The sequence below is a fragment of the Amblyomma mixtum genome, chromosome 8 (genome assembly GCF_055824585.1).
Source record: "Amblyomma mixtum isolate Tamu chromosome 8, ASM5582458v1, whole genome shotgun sequence".
NCBI lineage: Eukaryota > Metazoa > Arthropoda > Arachnida > Ixodida > Ixodidae > Amblyomma > Amblyomma mixtum.
The window spans coordinates 28,572,528-28,587,850 of record NC_143019.1 but is presented as its reverse complement, the minus strand read 5'-3'; the positions used below and the strand labels follow the sequence as shown (position 1 = coordinate 28,587,850).

Sequence of the window (15,323 nt, the reverse complement as noted above, 5' to 3'; positions counted from 1 at the left end):
AAAAGATAGAAGAAAACCAATGGTTGCTTCAGATAAAGGAGGAAAAAATGAACCTATAAGCCATGTTTGATGACTGCAGATTAATTGGTTAATTATTTATAAGCAAAAATGCATCGATATAGCTATGGAACGGTGTGATGTCACATCCACCGGTAGTCGTCACGGCATAGTGAAAATTGTCACAGGATGGTCGGAAAATCATCGGATTTGTGTCAAATTAGATGGAAAAATGTTTAATTAAGCGTAATTAACACTTACGACCCCCAAAAGATGTATAATTTGGGTGTCGATATAGCCACGGGAACGGTGTGACGTTACATCCACCGGAAGTTGTCACGGCAACACTTTAGTTGCCAAAGTGTCCTCGCAATTTTTTGTGGTGTCCTGCAACTTTTCACATCGACGACTAATCTTGAACTGTTCCGCCTGACTGCCACACAGAGCAGTACTATTCGCTAAGTTTTGGTCCTATAAACTTGGTTAGTCATGGCATGGATAGTTTTGCAAGTGGTGCGACAATAACACTTTGCACAGCGAGTCCCACATGGAATTACTACTCTTAATTTGAAATATTTTTCACATTAAGTAATCTGTTTGTAGTAACCAGGTGCTCCTCTCACATAATGGCTGAAATACTAGGTTTTTATATAGCTGTTGTCTCAGTTCTGCATGTCCTAAGTGGTAACAGTGCACTAGCTTTATATCCTGGGAGAACCTAAGCCACTTTAGATGTTTTAGGGTTTACTGTGTGCTGATAGTTTCATGAGATGCAAATGCAATATATCGCTATGCTCACCCTTTCACATGGCAACAAAATCCCGAAACTTATCCGTGGAGAGAAGGTAAATGGCACTTTTTAAACCATAGTAAACTTGCAGAGATTACTTTGGTAAGACTTCTAAAAGGAGCGTGGACTATCCATTGGGCATGGTGAGTCTACACATTCAGTGGTTGCGAATGGGAAAACCTCAACAAAGTCGCAAAAAAAGGCACGCCAATGGTGTGCAAGCCCCAGCCTCTTGTTTCTTATAGCTACTTTTTGTGATATTAAACCAGTGACAGAAATTTAGTGCTGAAAAATTTGTATTACAATCTTCCAAACCAGCCATGCCCCCCTATCTCGTAAGCATTGTGATGTGTTTATAGGATGCTGAAGGCAAATTGAAGTTTTCCTGTGTTGACCGATTATAGCATCCGAGTGACATGCGCTACCGAGCACATGGCGGGCCTAGCTCTGTGGCAACAAAGGCTGACACCAAATGGCACTTATTACTATAGCAATAGTAATGCCAGCTAGCAACAAAATATGCTAGGGAATTCAGGTCGTCCGACTTGGCAGCAAGGTTACGAGCGAGTGTACGCCCACTCCAGGTGAGGATAGAAACTGCAAGACCAGGAGGGCCGAGTTTGCGGGAAATGTTCTCATGAGGCCTCGCCCCGCTGGCGGAGTGCTACGCTGCAATGTCTACGCGTATCGAGTATCACCCACGGCGGAGTGGGTGAGGGAACAAACGCGGGTTAATGACATCCTAGTCGAAATCAAGAGGAAGAAATGGGCTCGGGCAGGGCATGTAATGCGAAGGCAAGATAACCGCTGGTCCTTAAGGGTAACGGAGTGGATTCCAAGAGAAAGCAAACGTAGCAGGGGACGGCAGAAAGTTAGGTGGGCGGATGAGATTAAGAAGTTTGCGGGGATACATTGGCGGCAACTGACAAAGGACAGGGTTAATTGGAGAGACATGGGAGAGGCCTTTGCCCTGCAGTGGGTGTAGTCAGGCTGATGATGATGATGATGATCGAGTTTCCAAGCCGAAGACTGGTTGCTTTGTTCAGGTGTGGCTTTGACTTTGACAAGCCATCCTTCTCTGATGACGTTGCCTTCTCTCGCAGAGGGCCCTTTAGCGCAATGAATCTTGGGAATTTGGCCCTTTATAGTTTATCGAACTGCAAGTGGTGGCTTGATTGACAATGTTTTTTAGTGAACGTGCGTGCACCGGCGGCTGCGGCAGAATATGTACCGAGGTGGTGTGAGGTTCGGTTGCCTGCGCATCTCAAATTTCAGGGGCAGGTGTTACGCCTCCCAGCGAAACTGAAACCTGACTAGGAGCTACCGCTGCCTCGTCACAGGGACTGTTCCCCATGATGCTTTCCATTATATTTTTTATGACTATAGGCCTCAGAATGCCACGTGATGCTCCCTCCTAGTTTTTCTGTAGCGTGAGCTACATTGCATAGAGTCTCGCAGTTTCCCGTGCTCTCTTGCACGACCATACTGCGCGTGCGCGAGGAGCAAGTGCCGTCACTACGCACTGTTGGCGCGCCGCTCACGCTCGCCTTTCTTAAAATGGTTTGGTTTGGTTTGCTTTATAGGGTCGGAGTGTAAAACGTTGACAACGCCAATGAACACCGACGGCCTATGGCTTCAGCGCCGCGTTTCTGGCACAACCTTGTCAATGCCTGCAGTCCACATCTCTCTCTCATCACCAACGTTAATGGAACTAAACTTTGCTCATCACCCCGCGTACCTATAAGCACGATTCAGGCGTCCGCTTACCCAGGGAGCTATTATGCAAACTTCCTTTCCTTAAAATGATCGGAGTTTAAAACGTGGTTACCGCCAACGCCAATGAACACAACGAACGCCGACGGCCTATGGCTTCAGTCCCGCGTTTCTGGCACAACGTTGTCAGTGCCAATGCATGCAGCGCACACCTGTCACTACCGCCACTTAGCTTAACAACCAAGTACACTGTTGTTGGTTGGTTGGTTGGTTGCGACTGAGAGAAGGATTAAAAGGAAAAGTGCACGGGCCCGCCGACTGGCTCAAGCCGAGCCACCACCGCTGCCACGTGCAGATAGAAGAGTGTTGAGAAAGATGAGGAAAGAAAAGACGCGCGTCGCAACAACCGCGTCCGCCGAAGCGGACGCTGGCTGAAAAAACAGATGAGCCTACACTGCTCCAAGAGGGCAGTTATGCGCCTTCCCTCTGGTTCAGGTGTCCACCGAGATGTGGACACCTCGCCCTCACCTCAGGCTGTATATCCTGGCATAGCAGAGCTATTATAAGCCACTGCTAATTTTTTCCTCCATGGAGCTGGCCCCACTGCGTCCTAAACCCCACTGAAGGAAAAGTAACGAAAAGCTTTGAACTTTCCGGGTCTCTCTCCTCTCCTAGCGCTCCGCCGAGCCTCCCATTGGCCGAGGCGCCGTGGTCACGTGTCAGCGCTCGCTCATTGGCTCCGCACACCGTGGCTCCGCAGCAGACGCCGGCGCCATTGCCGGAGGAAGAAATCGCGCGTCGTCTTATCGTGCGACACAGTTTTGGCGGGAAGCGTTTTTGCACCTTTGAAGATGTCCACACGCTGCGGTGACGCCGAGCTTCTTTTGCGTTTACGGGTTCGACAACCGAGGAGGCAGAGGGAAAATGTTTTTCGTCATGACGTCCGGAAGAAACAATGCGGCTCTCCGAAAGGTTTGGCTGCATAGGTTCGTTCGGGAAGACATTGTTCATGAGCTGGACCCCCGTCTTCACGATGTGAGTGGCCGTTCTTCAGTTATCAGTCGCATTTTTTTCGTAGGATTTGGTGCGAAGCGCGAGTGCCTGCAGTCTTTCTTCGCAGTTAATGCCGTTTGGCATGGTTGTAGATGGATTCGTTTACTCGCGGGCTACGGAAGCGCCGGGCCAATCCTACCCCAATCACCTTTCTGTTAAAATTTAATTGACGATAAATGTTTTTCACCACCACCTCGTTGTCTTAGCCCCGCAGCTCACGCTGCTGGCTCTACTACGCTCTGCACGTGTAGCTTTGATGTCGCGCGCATTACGTGGAGTATTTGTTTTGTAGTCGGACTCGTTCGCGGGCTCTACTCAAAACTTGCGCTTCATGTTGTTTGAGCTCAGCCGTTTACGCTGCTCGCGGTGTTGCGCGCATTGCTGGATGAATTTGTTTTGTTTCTGTTGAACTCCTTCGCTCACAAACTCAATACCAGAGAGTAGGTTCTCTGTTTGAGCGACGCTGTTCATGCTGCTCGCGGTGCAGGTCTAGCTTTCATTTTGCGCGAATTGCTGGATGCTGTTTTGTTGCAGTTGGACTCCTTCAATCACGAACTCGATCGTTACCAAAAGTGCGGTTCTGGCTGTTGAAGCCCCCGCTGTTCATGCTAGCTCTAGCATTCATGTTACGCACATTGCTGACCGTATTAAATTTGTTCTGGCAGGGTTCATGCCGAACTCGGTCGGTACTGTGCCTAGGCACAGTAACCGAACTATCGCTGAATACTGGATATCTGCTTGGATAATACTTGAGAATGAAAGCGAGGACCTCGGTCAAACATAGTTGCATACATTTATTTGCTTGTGCTTTCACTTTTATTTTTTTTTTCGAGCGACTTCCTAAGCGAACAACGTTTTGCTTCGGTGGTGGTGAAAATATTTTAATGAAATGGTTTAGGAGGTTGTAGCCGTGGTTGGAGCTCTCAGTCCGGAACCCCATTGGCGTAGGCTGCTGTCCGGGCTCTTTCGATGAGTTGCTTTTGACTCTTTCCGTCCGAGCTGGACAGAGCTGCCTCCCACCCCTCCTGCGTTGGCTGGTTATTAACAGTGATCGCCTGATTTCGTTGGCAGGCCCATACCATATGGTACAGGTCCGCCTTCTCCCCGCAGAATTTGCATTGTGAGTCAAATGACTCCGGGTCTATGGCATGCAGTCTTCGTGGGTTGTTGTAAGTGTTGGTCTGTAGCTTTCGGAGGTGTTGTTCCTCCCCTTTATCTAGTGTCTTAGCCGGCGGAGGGTAGACCCGACGGGATAATCTTAAGTGCTGAAGTATGTCATTGTAAGTTAGTAGTGGGGTAGGAGGTTCCACGGCATCCGCACTGGGTGCCCGGGGGAGAAATGCTCGGGCTGAGGCATGTGCGCTCTCGTTCCCTGGGATGCCCTGGTGACCTGGTACCCATATTAAGTGTTTGTGTGTGAGTTGGTAGCCACGGATGTAGCTATCTTGCAGGATTTTAGCTGCTAGCGGTGCGACCCTGCCCCTGAGGTAATTGCGATACGCTGTCTGTGAATCTGTGAGAATGTATATTGAGCTAGTGTGTGTTGCAGCTAGAGCAATCGCCACTTCTTCCGCAGCCAGTATGTCCTGGCTAGCCAGTACTAGTCCGTCGACTGTTGTATTTTGGTGCACTACCGCGACGGCCGTCATTCCCTGCTCGGGACCCGCAGCATCGACATAGAACACGCCCTCGCGCCCGCCGTAGTCTTTTCATGGCTTCGGCTCGTGCTTGTCGTCTTGACTGGTGAAAATCAGGGTGCATATTCCTGGGTAGTGGAGCTGCCTTGAGTTGTCCTCTCCATGAGGCTGGGATGTCGGTTTTGGTGTCTAGCTGTCGGGGGCAATTGATGTTTAAATCACTCAGGACTTGTCGGCCAGTTCGAGTTGTGGAGAGCCGTACCACCTGCGCCGTAAGGTGTGCCTCTATCAGCTCATCGATCGTGTTGTGCACACCCAGTCGCAAGAGCCGGTCCGTCGATGTCGCAAGAGGGAGTCCCAGGGCCTTCTTGTAGGCAGTTCTGATTATGATGTCGAGGTTTTTGATGTCATGCTTCTTAAGGCGGAGGTAGGGCGCTACGTAGACGACGCGGCTTACAACGAAAGCCTGCACCAGTCGCAAAGTATCGTCTTCTCGCATCCCCGATTTGCGCGTCGTTATCCTGGCGATCATCCTGGCGACTTGCTCGCTCACGAGCCGTAGTTTCTGGAGGGCAAGAAGGTTGTTGCCGTTGTTATTTATGTACAGACCCAGTATCTTCATGGTCTGAACTTCCTTGATGGGTGAGTTGTCTACGCGGATATTGATGGTGTCTTGATTCTTGCGTTGACGGAAGACTAGCAGTTCGGATTTTTCGGGTGAGCACGTTAGTCCACACGCCCGGGCATAATTTTGAACTGTTGTCGCCGCGGTTTGTAGTTGTTCTTCAATCATTCCCATACTTCCCGTGGTTGTCCAGATGGTTATATCATCAGCGTACAGGGCGTGGCGTATGCCCTGTACCTGATTGAGAAGAGGTGGGAGATTTAGGAGTGCAATGTTGAAGAGAAGTGGGGATAGTACTGCCCCTTGCGGAGTGCCTCTCGTGCCCATCTTCACTTGCGTTGTGTGTTTTGTGCCGGTGCTGATGTTGACGGTTCTGTCCGTAAGGAAATCGCAGATGTACGAGTAGGCTCGCTGTCCGCAGTTCATGCTGTGGAGGTTGTTGAGGATTGTGGAGTGTTTGACATTGTCAAACGCTCCCTTGAGGTCAAGTGTTAGAAGCGCTCGGTTACTGTTTGTGCGTGCGGGATCAATGACTTCACGTTTGATTTGCAGAAGCACATCATGGGTGGACAAGTGTGCCCGAAATCCAAACATCGTGTGTGGCAGTAGCTCATTGTCCTCAAGATAATTGGAGAGACGGGTGTGGACTGCCTTTTCCATGAGTTTGCCTGCACACGACGTGAGGGATATGGGGCGCAGGTTTTCAATGCTGATTTTCTTGCCGGGTTTGGGAATAAAGTGTACATTGGCTGTTTTCCATGCTTGTGGAATGGTGCCGGTACGCCAACATTCGTTTATGTAATCCGTGAGTTGCTGCAGAGCCTCCGTGCCGAGGTTGGCCAGAAGTCCGACAGTAATTTTGTCTTGTCCCGGGGCTGTGCCTCGGCGCATATCTGCTAGTGCTGCAATGATTTCCTCTGAAGTGAAATCTCTGTCTAGGTCTTCGTTCGGTTCCCCACGGTGCTCCTTATTGTAGGGTTGTGGGTCTCGCGCGGTGCAGATATAGCGACGCGTGAGTTCATCCACGAGTTCATGATCCGTGCCTTGAAAGCTGTGTAGGGCTCGATGCAAATTTCTGTGTTGTTCACTCTTCGCTTTCGGAGGGTCAATTAGGCATCGCAGAAGGTTCCATGTAGCCTTGGTGTCTAGGCGGCCTTTGAGGGATTCGCACTTCGTTAGCCAATTGGTGCGAGCGAGGTCCCATGCGTATTGGTCTGCTTGAATAGTAAGCTTGGCTATTCGAAGTCTTAGTTTCCGATTGTGTCTTTGTTTTTTCCACCGTTTTATAAGACTACGTCTTGCTTCCCAAAGGTGTAGGAGGTGGTTGTCAACAGCTGGGTGGTCCTCCGTGGTGGCAAGAGACTTTGTGAGCTTTTCTTTAAGGTCGAGAATGGAAGCCGCCCAATCTTCGTAGCTGGTTATTTGTTCGGATGTGGTTAGTTTGGTGTCCTTTCTGAATGTCTCCCAGTCTGTAATTCTGGCTTGCCCTCGTGGTTTGCTGTGCTTGTTGCTTTCGAAGATGGTCTGCAGCACGTAGTGATCGCTGCCTAGGGTCTCTCCTGTATTGAGCCACTCATAGTTGCGGGCATTGCGGACGAGCGTGAGGTCGGGAGAAGTATCCCGCGTTACGCTGGTGCCGACTCGCGTCGGGTGCTGCGGGTCCGTGAGTAGGGTCAGGGCCATGTCAGCGATGGCGGATGCTAGTTTTCTGCCTTTCGTGTCTTCCCTGGGGTATCCCCATAGGGGGCTAGAAGCATTAAAGTCGCCAACTATAGCTAGGGGAGCTTTTTGGGCTTCTCTTAGGGCTTTAAGAAAGATCACGTCGAAGGCTACGCGGTGCTGTTTGGGGCGACTATATATATTGAGTATATAGGTGCCCTTGCTGTTTCTGTGCTGTGGCAGTATTTTTATGAAGGTATATTCAATGTCGCTGTCTAGATTAAGGTCTACAGTTATTGCCGTGCATGATTTGTGGACCAAGATGCATGTCGAGGGATTTGTTTGATGTGTTGAGTATCCTCTGATCTTAGCCTCCATATTCACTTCTTGCAGGGCTATTATTTGCGGCGTATCGGGATGAGAGTCTATGTATTGCTGTAATGTTTCCCTCTTCCGTTTTAGTCCCCTGCAGTTCCACTGTAGGATAGTAAGTTTATGTCTACGTTGTGGAGCCATGCTGAACACTAGAAACTTGTGCCTCATCATGAGGTGCGCCCTCAGGTTGTAGATCTGGCTGAGTGCTTGGCAGACGACGAGTTCCCATTTTACCCTGCAGCTTTGTGCCTCTGTTGTGAGAACCATCTGATAATTCCTGAAGTTTGCGGTCAATTCTGATCTCCTGCGATTGCATCCTTATTAAAACTGGTTCGAGGTTTTCCATCATGGGTTTAATAACTGATTCGAACATACTTTTGATTGTCGTCTCGATCATAATTTGTAATTTATTTTCAATGAGGTCTTGAATTGTTTTTTCCAAGCGAGTGATGCGTTCCTGGGTTTGGGGGTGCTCTGTATATTGCTGCTTTAGTGCCTGCGATGGTGGTGCCTGCGGAGTTGGTGCCTGGTGGGGTGCGTCTGGTGTAGTTGCTTGCCTCTCGGGGGTGCCAGCATCTAACTGGTGTGGAGACGGAGGGTGTAGCTCTGCCCTATCTTCTTCCATCGGACATGCCTGTTGCGTCGATGGAGGTAATGTGTTGTTTGGATTGACTGCGATGACTAACTGCTGTTTCAATGTGCTATTTTCTGATTTTAGTTGTTCAATCTCTGCTTTAAGTCGTTTGTAAGCCAACGCTTCGGGGGAGGAGGCAGCTACATCTGCCCAGCTCACCTTGCTGCCGTTGCGCTGCTCCTTGTTATGGGGTCCTGTTGTCTTCTCGGCTGGACGACTGCCGTTGTTGTGCGACACATTATCGGTAGTCCCAGGTCCATTGCTTGAAGAGCGTGAGCCGGGTGGTGCTGAGTTGTTGCTGGACTGGTCCTGGTGGGTCAGTCGGTCCCCGCTGCTCGATGGACCTCTGCTGCCGGACCGGTTCCGAAGCCTGGATCTTGACCGGTGGTTGAATTCTCCTGTCTTGGGCTTGGTTTTTTGTGATGTTCGGTACTTGTACTTGCACTGATTCGACCCCATGGGATGTGGACCTTCGCAGACCGTGCACTTGGGTTGGCAGTCGTGGGATTCTGGAACATCTTGCTGACCGCACTGCGGACATCTTGACTTCGAAGGGCAAGGGCAAACATCCGCCCGGTGTCCAAGTTTCCCGCACAGTGCGCAGGCTGGCGTTGTTTTCTTGTATAGGCGTACTGGAACCGCTTCACCATAGTAGAAGACGTGAAACGCAACCTTTCTTCCTTCAAACGTGATGGCCGCCACGTTGGAGGAACCTAATTTTCTCACGCTCACCACTGGTGCGTCCGGGGAGCGAAGCGCGTTCGTGATGTCTTCGTTGGAAACCCTCGGGTCCACTTGTATTACTCCTTTGCAAGTGTCGTCGGAGGGGCGGAGGTAGGAGTACACTGCCTGTGCCTTGTCCCCAAGCTGAATTTCGTGAATTGCCAGGATCTTTCTGATTATTTGGGCGTCTCGCACCCCGACGACGATGATGTTCTGTTCCCATATGGGCCAAACGCTGAGCTCGGCTGAGCCCTTGTCGACGCCAGCAGCAATGTGCAAGGCGTTTCCGACCGCGTTGCTTCCCCTGAATTTGCTGAGATCCAGCGTTCCTTTAGGTTTGATTATGATCACTGCATCTTGCTTGTCCAGACGCGGCTGCGGAGGAGGCTTCCAACGCTTGACTTGCGTGCGGGGCGTCTGCTGCAGCGGCGTATCCCCTGCCGCGGTGACGCGTCCATCTGGCGTTCGACCTTTTTGCCGTGCCGAGTGGTTGTCACGGGCTGATGCGCGTTCCCACTCTTCTATCTTGCGTTGGATAATCGCCTCCGTAACCTTGTCGAAAACTGGGGTTTTCGCCTGCGGCATGGTGACAATCTGCATCCCCTCCGGGTCGTATCCCATCAGGGTCGTCATGGTTTGCGGCAGAATTTGCCCGCGGAGCCGCGGCGGGCAGCTGAGTCGTGGCCTAACTGTTAGGCTTAGCAACTCGCGCGATCCGCTTGGTCTTCAAATTCTCGAAGGATTTGAGAAAACGGTCCCACCTGAACAAGGGTGGGTGGTCTCCTCGTTGTTCTGGAAGTGTAGCCAGATGGTGTCGCAGCGCTTCGGCAAATGCTTCGGGAAAGGATCATAAAATTCGGCGGAGCCGACGTGAGACACGTCCGCTCTTCCCGACTGCTGAGGCGCGTCCTCCTTTTGCTTCGGACAGGACTGAGTAAATTCGACTTTTGGTTTCTCTGTGGCGCCCCTTTCTGCGTTTCGCGGTGTCACCGTCACCGTTGTAACCAGCAGTGGGCACCTTAGTCGCGCTTTAAGCTGCGAAACCAATGGAGCGGGAGCTTGGAAAGCAGAGGGTAAAATTGGATTTTGAGGGAAGGAAATGGCGCAGTATTTGTCTCGCACATCTCGGTGGACAGCCGAACTAAAGCCCCTTGATCTGAACCAGAGGGAAGGCGCATAACTGCCCCCTTGGGACAGTGGACACAGCACACTTTCCTTAAAATCATCGAAGTGTGAAACGCCGTCAACGCCAACGCCAATGAACGCCGACGGCCTATGGCTTCAACGCGCGTTTCTAGCACAACGCTGTCAATGCCTGCAGCCCACATCTCTCTCTCATCACAAAACGTACCTATAAGCGCGATTCAACAGATGTGCGCTGTATGCGTTGGCATTGACAATGTTGTGCCAGAAACGCGACGCTGAAGCCATAGGCCGTCGGCGTTTGTTGTGTTTATTGGCGTTGACGACTTTTCACATTCGGATGATTTTAAGGAAAGAAAGTGCGCATAACTGGCTTCTTGGGTCAGTGGACGCCTGTATCGCACTTATAGGTACGTTTTGTGATGAGAGAGAGATGTGGGCTGCAGGCATTGACAGCGTTGTGCTAGAAACGCGGCGTTGAAGCCATAGGCCGTCGGCGTTCATTGGCGTTGGTGTTGACGACGTTTCACACTTCGGTGATTTTAAGGAAAGTGTGCATGACTGGCTCCTTGGGTCAGTGGACGCTTGAATCGCGCTTATATGTACGTTTTGTGATGAGAGAGAGAGAGAGAGATGTAGATGTGGGCTGCAGGCATTGACAGTGTTGTGCTAGAAACGCGGCGTTGAAGTCGTCGGCGTTCGTTGGCGTTGACGACGTTTCACACTTCGATGATTTTAAGGAAAGTGTGCATGACTGGCTCCTTGGGTCAGTGGACGCCTGCATCGCACTTATAGGTACCTGGGGTGTTGAGAGAGAGAGAGAGAGATGTGGCGAGGCTAATTACTCACTAGTTGCCCGCGCAACGTTTGCATCATCGTGTGTTCTTCTAAGTACGTCTTGGCTGGAGGAAAAACCTCGCTTGGCTCCGTTCGCACCCGTAGGTTCTTCGATCTGGGGTATAGCGCCGTAATGTGTTTTTCTATTTTGTAGAGGGACTGCTGTCCCTTTTATGCTCCTGGGTACAAATAAGCTTCTCTTACGGGATACTTTATTTTTGTGCCGAACGATAATAGTCGCCGTTCTGTAATATTAAGGCGAAAGCCTTAAAGGGACACTGATGAGAAATTGATGTTGGCTTGTATCGACAGAATACCAGCTCCTGATTACAAAAACGCCACTCATACTGACAACAAAGCTCTTGTAACGTAGAAAAGAGCAAGAACCAAGATACAGGTATCGCCGCCACAGGCCAAACTCGCAAGTACAAGCGTGATGACGTCATAGGACAAAGCAGTGTTGCTAGAACCAATGGTTCTAGCAACTCTAGGACCCGAGAAACCACAAATCACTGAGGCGCAGCCAATGCATGCGCAAATCTCTTTGACGTCGCCAGATGGCGCCACGTGCCCGGCAGCTACGCGCGCGTCTGCAGCATTGGGACCAATCAGCACCTGCTCCCCGGCAGTAAGCGGGCTCCCGGTATTCCGCTAGCGGTAACAAAGTACACGGCCATGGTACACGGTATGCTAAAGGTGTCTATTTGCAAGAACTTCGTTGACGACTTCGAGAACGAGATCCATCGTAACGCTGGCAAAACGCCAGTGCAAACGTAAACGAAGCGACTGTAGCGACGGCCGCAGTAGCCGATAGATGCCTTCAACGTGCGGCCGGCGGTAGCTTTCTTTTCGGCTGCTGCTAGGCCGCACTGCTGGTTTCCAGAAATCACGGAGTCCTGTTACGTCATGTGCTCGTCATGTTACACGTCACTTAGTCCTGTGTCGTCATAGGAGACTTCCAAGTTTGAATCAGAGCGGCGGGAAAAACTTTTTCAACTTCGAATCCAAATTTCTTAGAAATAAATGCATCTTTCGCTGCCGGCCAAGTGCCGGCCAAGCCATGACACGCCGAACTATAGGATTTTGCTATAAAAAAATATTAATAGTGCTGTCCTCACTGTCCCTTTAATGCCTCATACTGTCGTTAGCAGACGCGTCGGCAGCCGTGTCGACAGACGCGTCGGCAGATTCGTCCGCCTTTCGGCGTCGCTGCTTAAAAGGCTCAAGGTTCCAGCATGCATATAGGCGCATCTAGTGAATGCATGGGCTTCATAAATAAAATAAGTGGGGTAAATTCAAGAAAAGGAAAGAAACAGAAATAAAAACAAAATAAAAATAATATGTGAAAATAAAAATATAAAATTAAGAAAAGGAGTGCGGTGAGGCGAAAGCCTTAAGCGCAGTGTTGCTGCTTGTGTCACTGATATGTGGTTAAGATGTTAAGCTTCGCCTCTAATGGCGAATTCGAGTGGGAGAGCAGGAGCACTAGAGAGCACTTCAAAAGTGCTCTCAGACAAGCGGACGCCCTCCAGTGGGAGAGCAGGAGTAGAATCACTTTCTTCCAATGGTAGAGGAGGGGGGCTTTCCCTGCGCTGAGAGCAGTCGGGAGCAGTCCCGGCTGCTCTCTCTTGTAAAGCGAGTGTAGAGGAAGTCACATGCCATAAAGCGTCATATCCGCGCTATCTTTTTTTTTTCCTTCTCTCTTGTTGGCGACACGGTGCGGTTCGGGTGTTCATCGCGATGACAGAATTACTGCTCCATTTCCTGTCCTCAAAAAACGTTGCGTTCAAAGGGCAAGGCATCGCGCCGAACGGGTGGTGGCGTTCCTACCTTCCTGTAAGGTGCGGCTCGGGTGTCCACCGAGATGGCAGAGAATTACTGCGTAATTTCCTTCCCTCAAAAAGCGTCGCGTTCAAAGGACGAGGCAACACGCCGAACGGGTGTTGGCGTTCCGCGGACTGCCTGGCAGCGCTACAACACGCTGTTGCGTTCCACTCCTAAAGGCGAAGCTTAAGCGTTATTAATTAGCAGTTTATTAGTATTTAGTCATTAATCAGTCATTACACACTAATCAGTAATTTGTCATTACTTCGTCATGATTTATGTGACGTAATCCAGTGGTAACATCACCAGTGTCACATACGCAAAGTGGTGCTGAAAACGCTTTCGCCTCTACGCACTTCGGACAGTTTCGAACGCGCTGCATATACGTTCTTGTCAGACCTGCGTCTCGTCGTGTCCGCGCGCGCTTCGCATTATGCCCGTAAACATTTCATGCTTACTCTACTCTCGGTTACGGGAGAGGCAGAGTTTTTTTATGTCCCAAGAGCAAACATTTGAACTATAATTTAGGTTTTATTTCCGATTTTTCGTGTAATTTCTGTACCAGTCCTTCTTGGAGGCAATTCGTGGTGCTGCGGGAACAAGGGCATGCAAGCCACAATCGCGTATGTCCAAAACACGTGGTTTTTCACAGCGCGCTGGCCTCCTCGGCTTGCAACTGCCGCCACTGCGGGCAGGCGGAGAATGCTGGGAAGAGAAGTGCGGTCACGTGGTCGTGGCGCACTGCTCTCGACTCTCGGAGAGCGTTCCCGTGGGAGGGCAGTCACCCCCTTGCTCGGCGTGCTACTGTACTGCTCCGCACTGCTCGGCGCCTCTGCTCTCGTCCCGCCAACCGAATGCGCCATAAGAGTGGAACGCGACAGCGTCTTGCAACGCTGCCAGGGAGTGCACAGAACGCCATCGTCCGTTCGGATTTACGCCTTGCTCGTCGGTAAATTGGTTTTTGAGGAAAGGGAATGTATCTGTCTCCCATACCTCGGTGAACACCTGAACCTCGCCGTAACGGGAAGGGAGGAAGATGGGAGTGAACGAAGACAGTATATTCACCAGACGCGCCTTTGTTGATTCCAAACCATCGAGCTGGCATGGCGGAGTGGCAGCGTGCTCGTCTCGCACTCCGGAGACCGGGGTTCGATTCCCGAGCTCGACCACTTTCCTACTCGGTTTTATTTATTTATCTGACCTGACTAGAAAGGTTAATTAGGCTAATTAAGCAATTAACTCAACTCATTCCCACTTACTTGGAGCATCACTCTACGATCCCTGTAATTGGTTGCATGGTTACTAGCCAAAGTACAATTAGCCCCGTTTGAAATTCGCGCGCTGTGACGTCACGACCATTTCGACCAATTGAAAAGCGTGACATTTCTGTCGACAACTTCTGCTTACAGCGATGAGGCATTAAAGGCTTCCGCCTTAAAATTGAGCAGCGCAGTGCTGCGAAAAAATTACCGACGATTACGTTACTTCCTAATGCGAAATTTGAGCGCAGCAAATAAGCTGTTTCACCTTTTCGATAGATTGAGGCAAAGAAATCGAGCAACACATGTATGCGCTATCACGGAATTTTTTTTTTAATTTTCACACGTATTCCTTTAACAAAGACTCCACTAACAGTTCTTGACAGTCATGAAGGAAGCTTTGTGGTCGGAGAAATAGACTGATATATGTTCGACTTGGTACACCAATGCTTGATTCTCAAAGACGAGATCTATACAAGTGCCTCGCGAGGTTGTCACAGCCGTGGGACGCGTTACGAGCGAGAGGAACGGGATGTTCTCCCGCATAAGTGTTAGGAAATTGCTGTTTGTCTTTATGTCAACATTAAAGTCCCCCACTACTAACATCGGTGTGGATCGATGGACGGTTAATGAAAGTTGCAGGAAGTGCACGACGTCTTTCGTGAGTGCGGTAGGGGCGAAGTAGGCAGCTACTACCAGCAAGCCGTTGGGCAACTTTGCGGCGCACAGTTCGCCAACTTCATGTGACGTGCCAAACATTTCGACTGGTATTGCAGAGAGACCTGTGCGCAAGTAGATAGCGACTCCCGCCGCTCTGTTGTGGTCTCTGCGAGCACCACAGCAGTATAGGAAATCTATGATTTCGAGAGGCTCTTCGGGATCCATCCAGGTTTCAGCAAAGCGAAGTACAGAGGAATGGCGCAGAATGTGATCGTGGTGTACGTCCTTGGCATGTGCGGCAAGGGAGCGTACGTTAAGAATGTGGTTGTGAATGATGAATCAAGTGCTGCCTGCGAATGACGCGTCCATTGGCTGTCTGCGTGTGTTACTGATG

At 50.4% G+C, this 15,323-nt stretch overlaps 1 protein-coding gene across 1 annotated transcript in view; it reads left to right on the top strand.

The window, feature by feature from the left end:
* The first annotated feature begins 3,273 nt into the window (after positions 1-3,273).
* LOC149331832 (uncharacterized) overlaps positions 3,274-15,323 on the top strand; it is a 105,379-nt gene continuing 93,329 nt past the window's right edge. Inside the window, exon 1 of the mRNA XM_089556885.1 lies at positions 3,274-3,535. Within this exon, the coding sequence (XP_089413011.1) occupies positions 3,425-3,535 (111 nt within the window). The 5' untranslated portion in view covers positions 3,274-3,424. The remainder of the gene's footprint in view (positions 3,536-15,323) is intronic.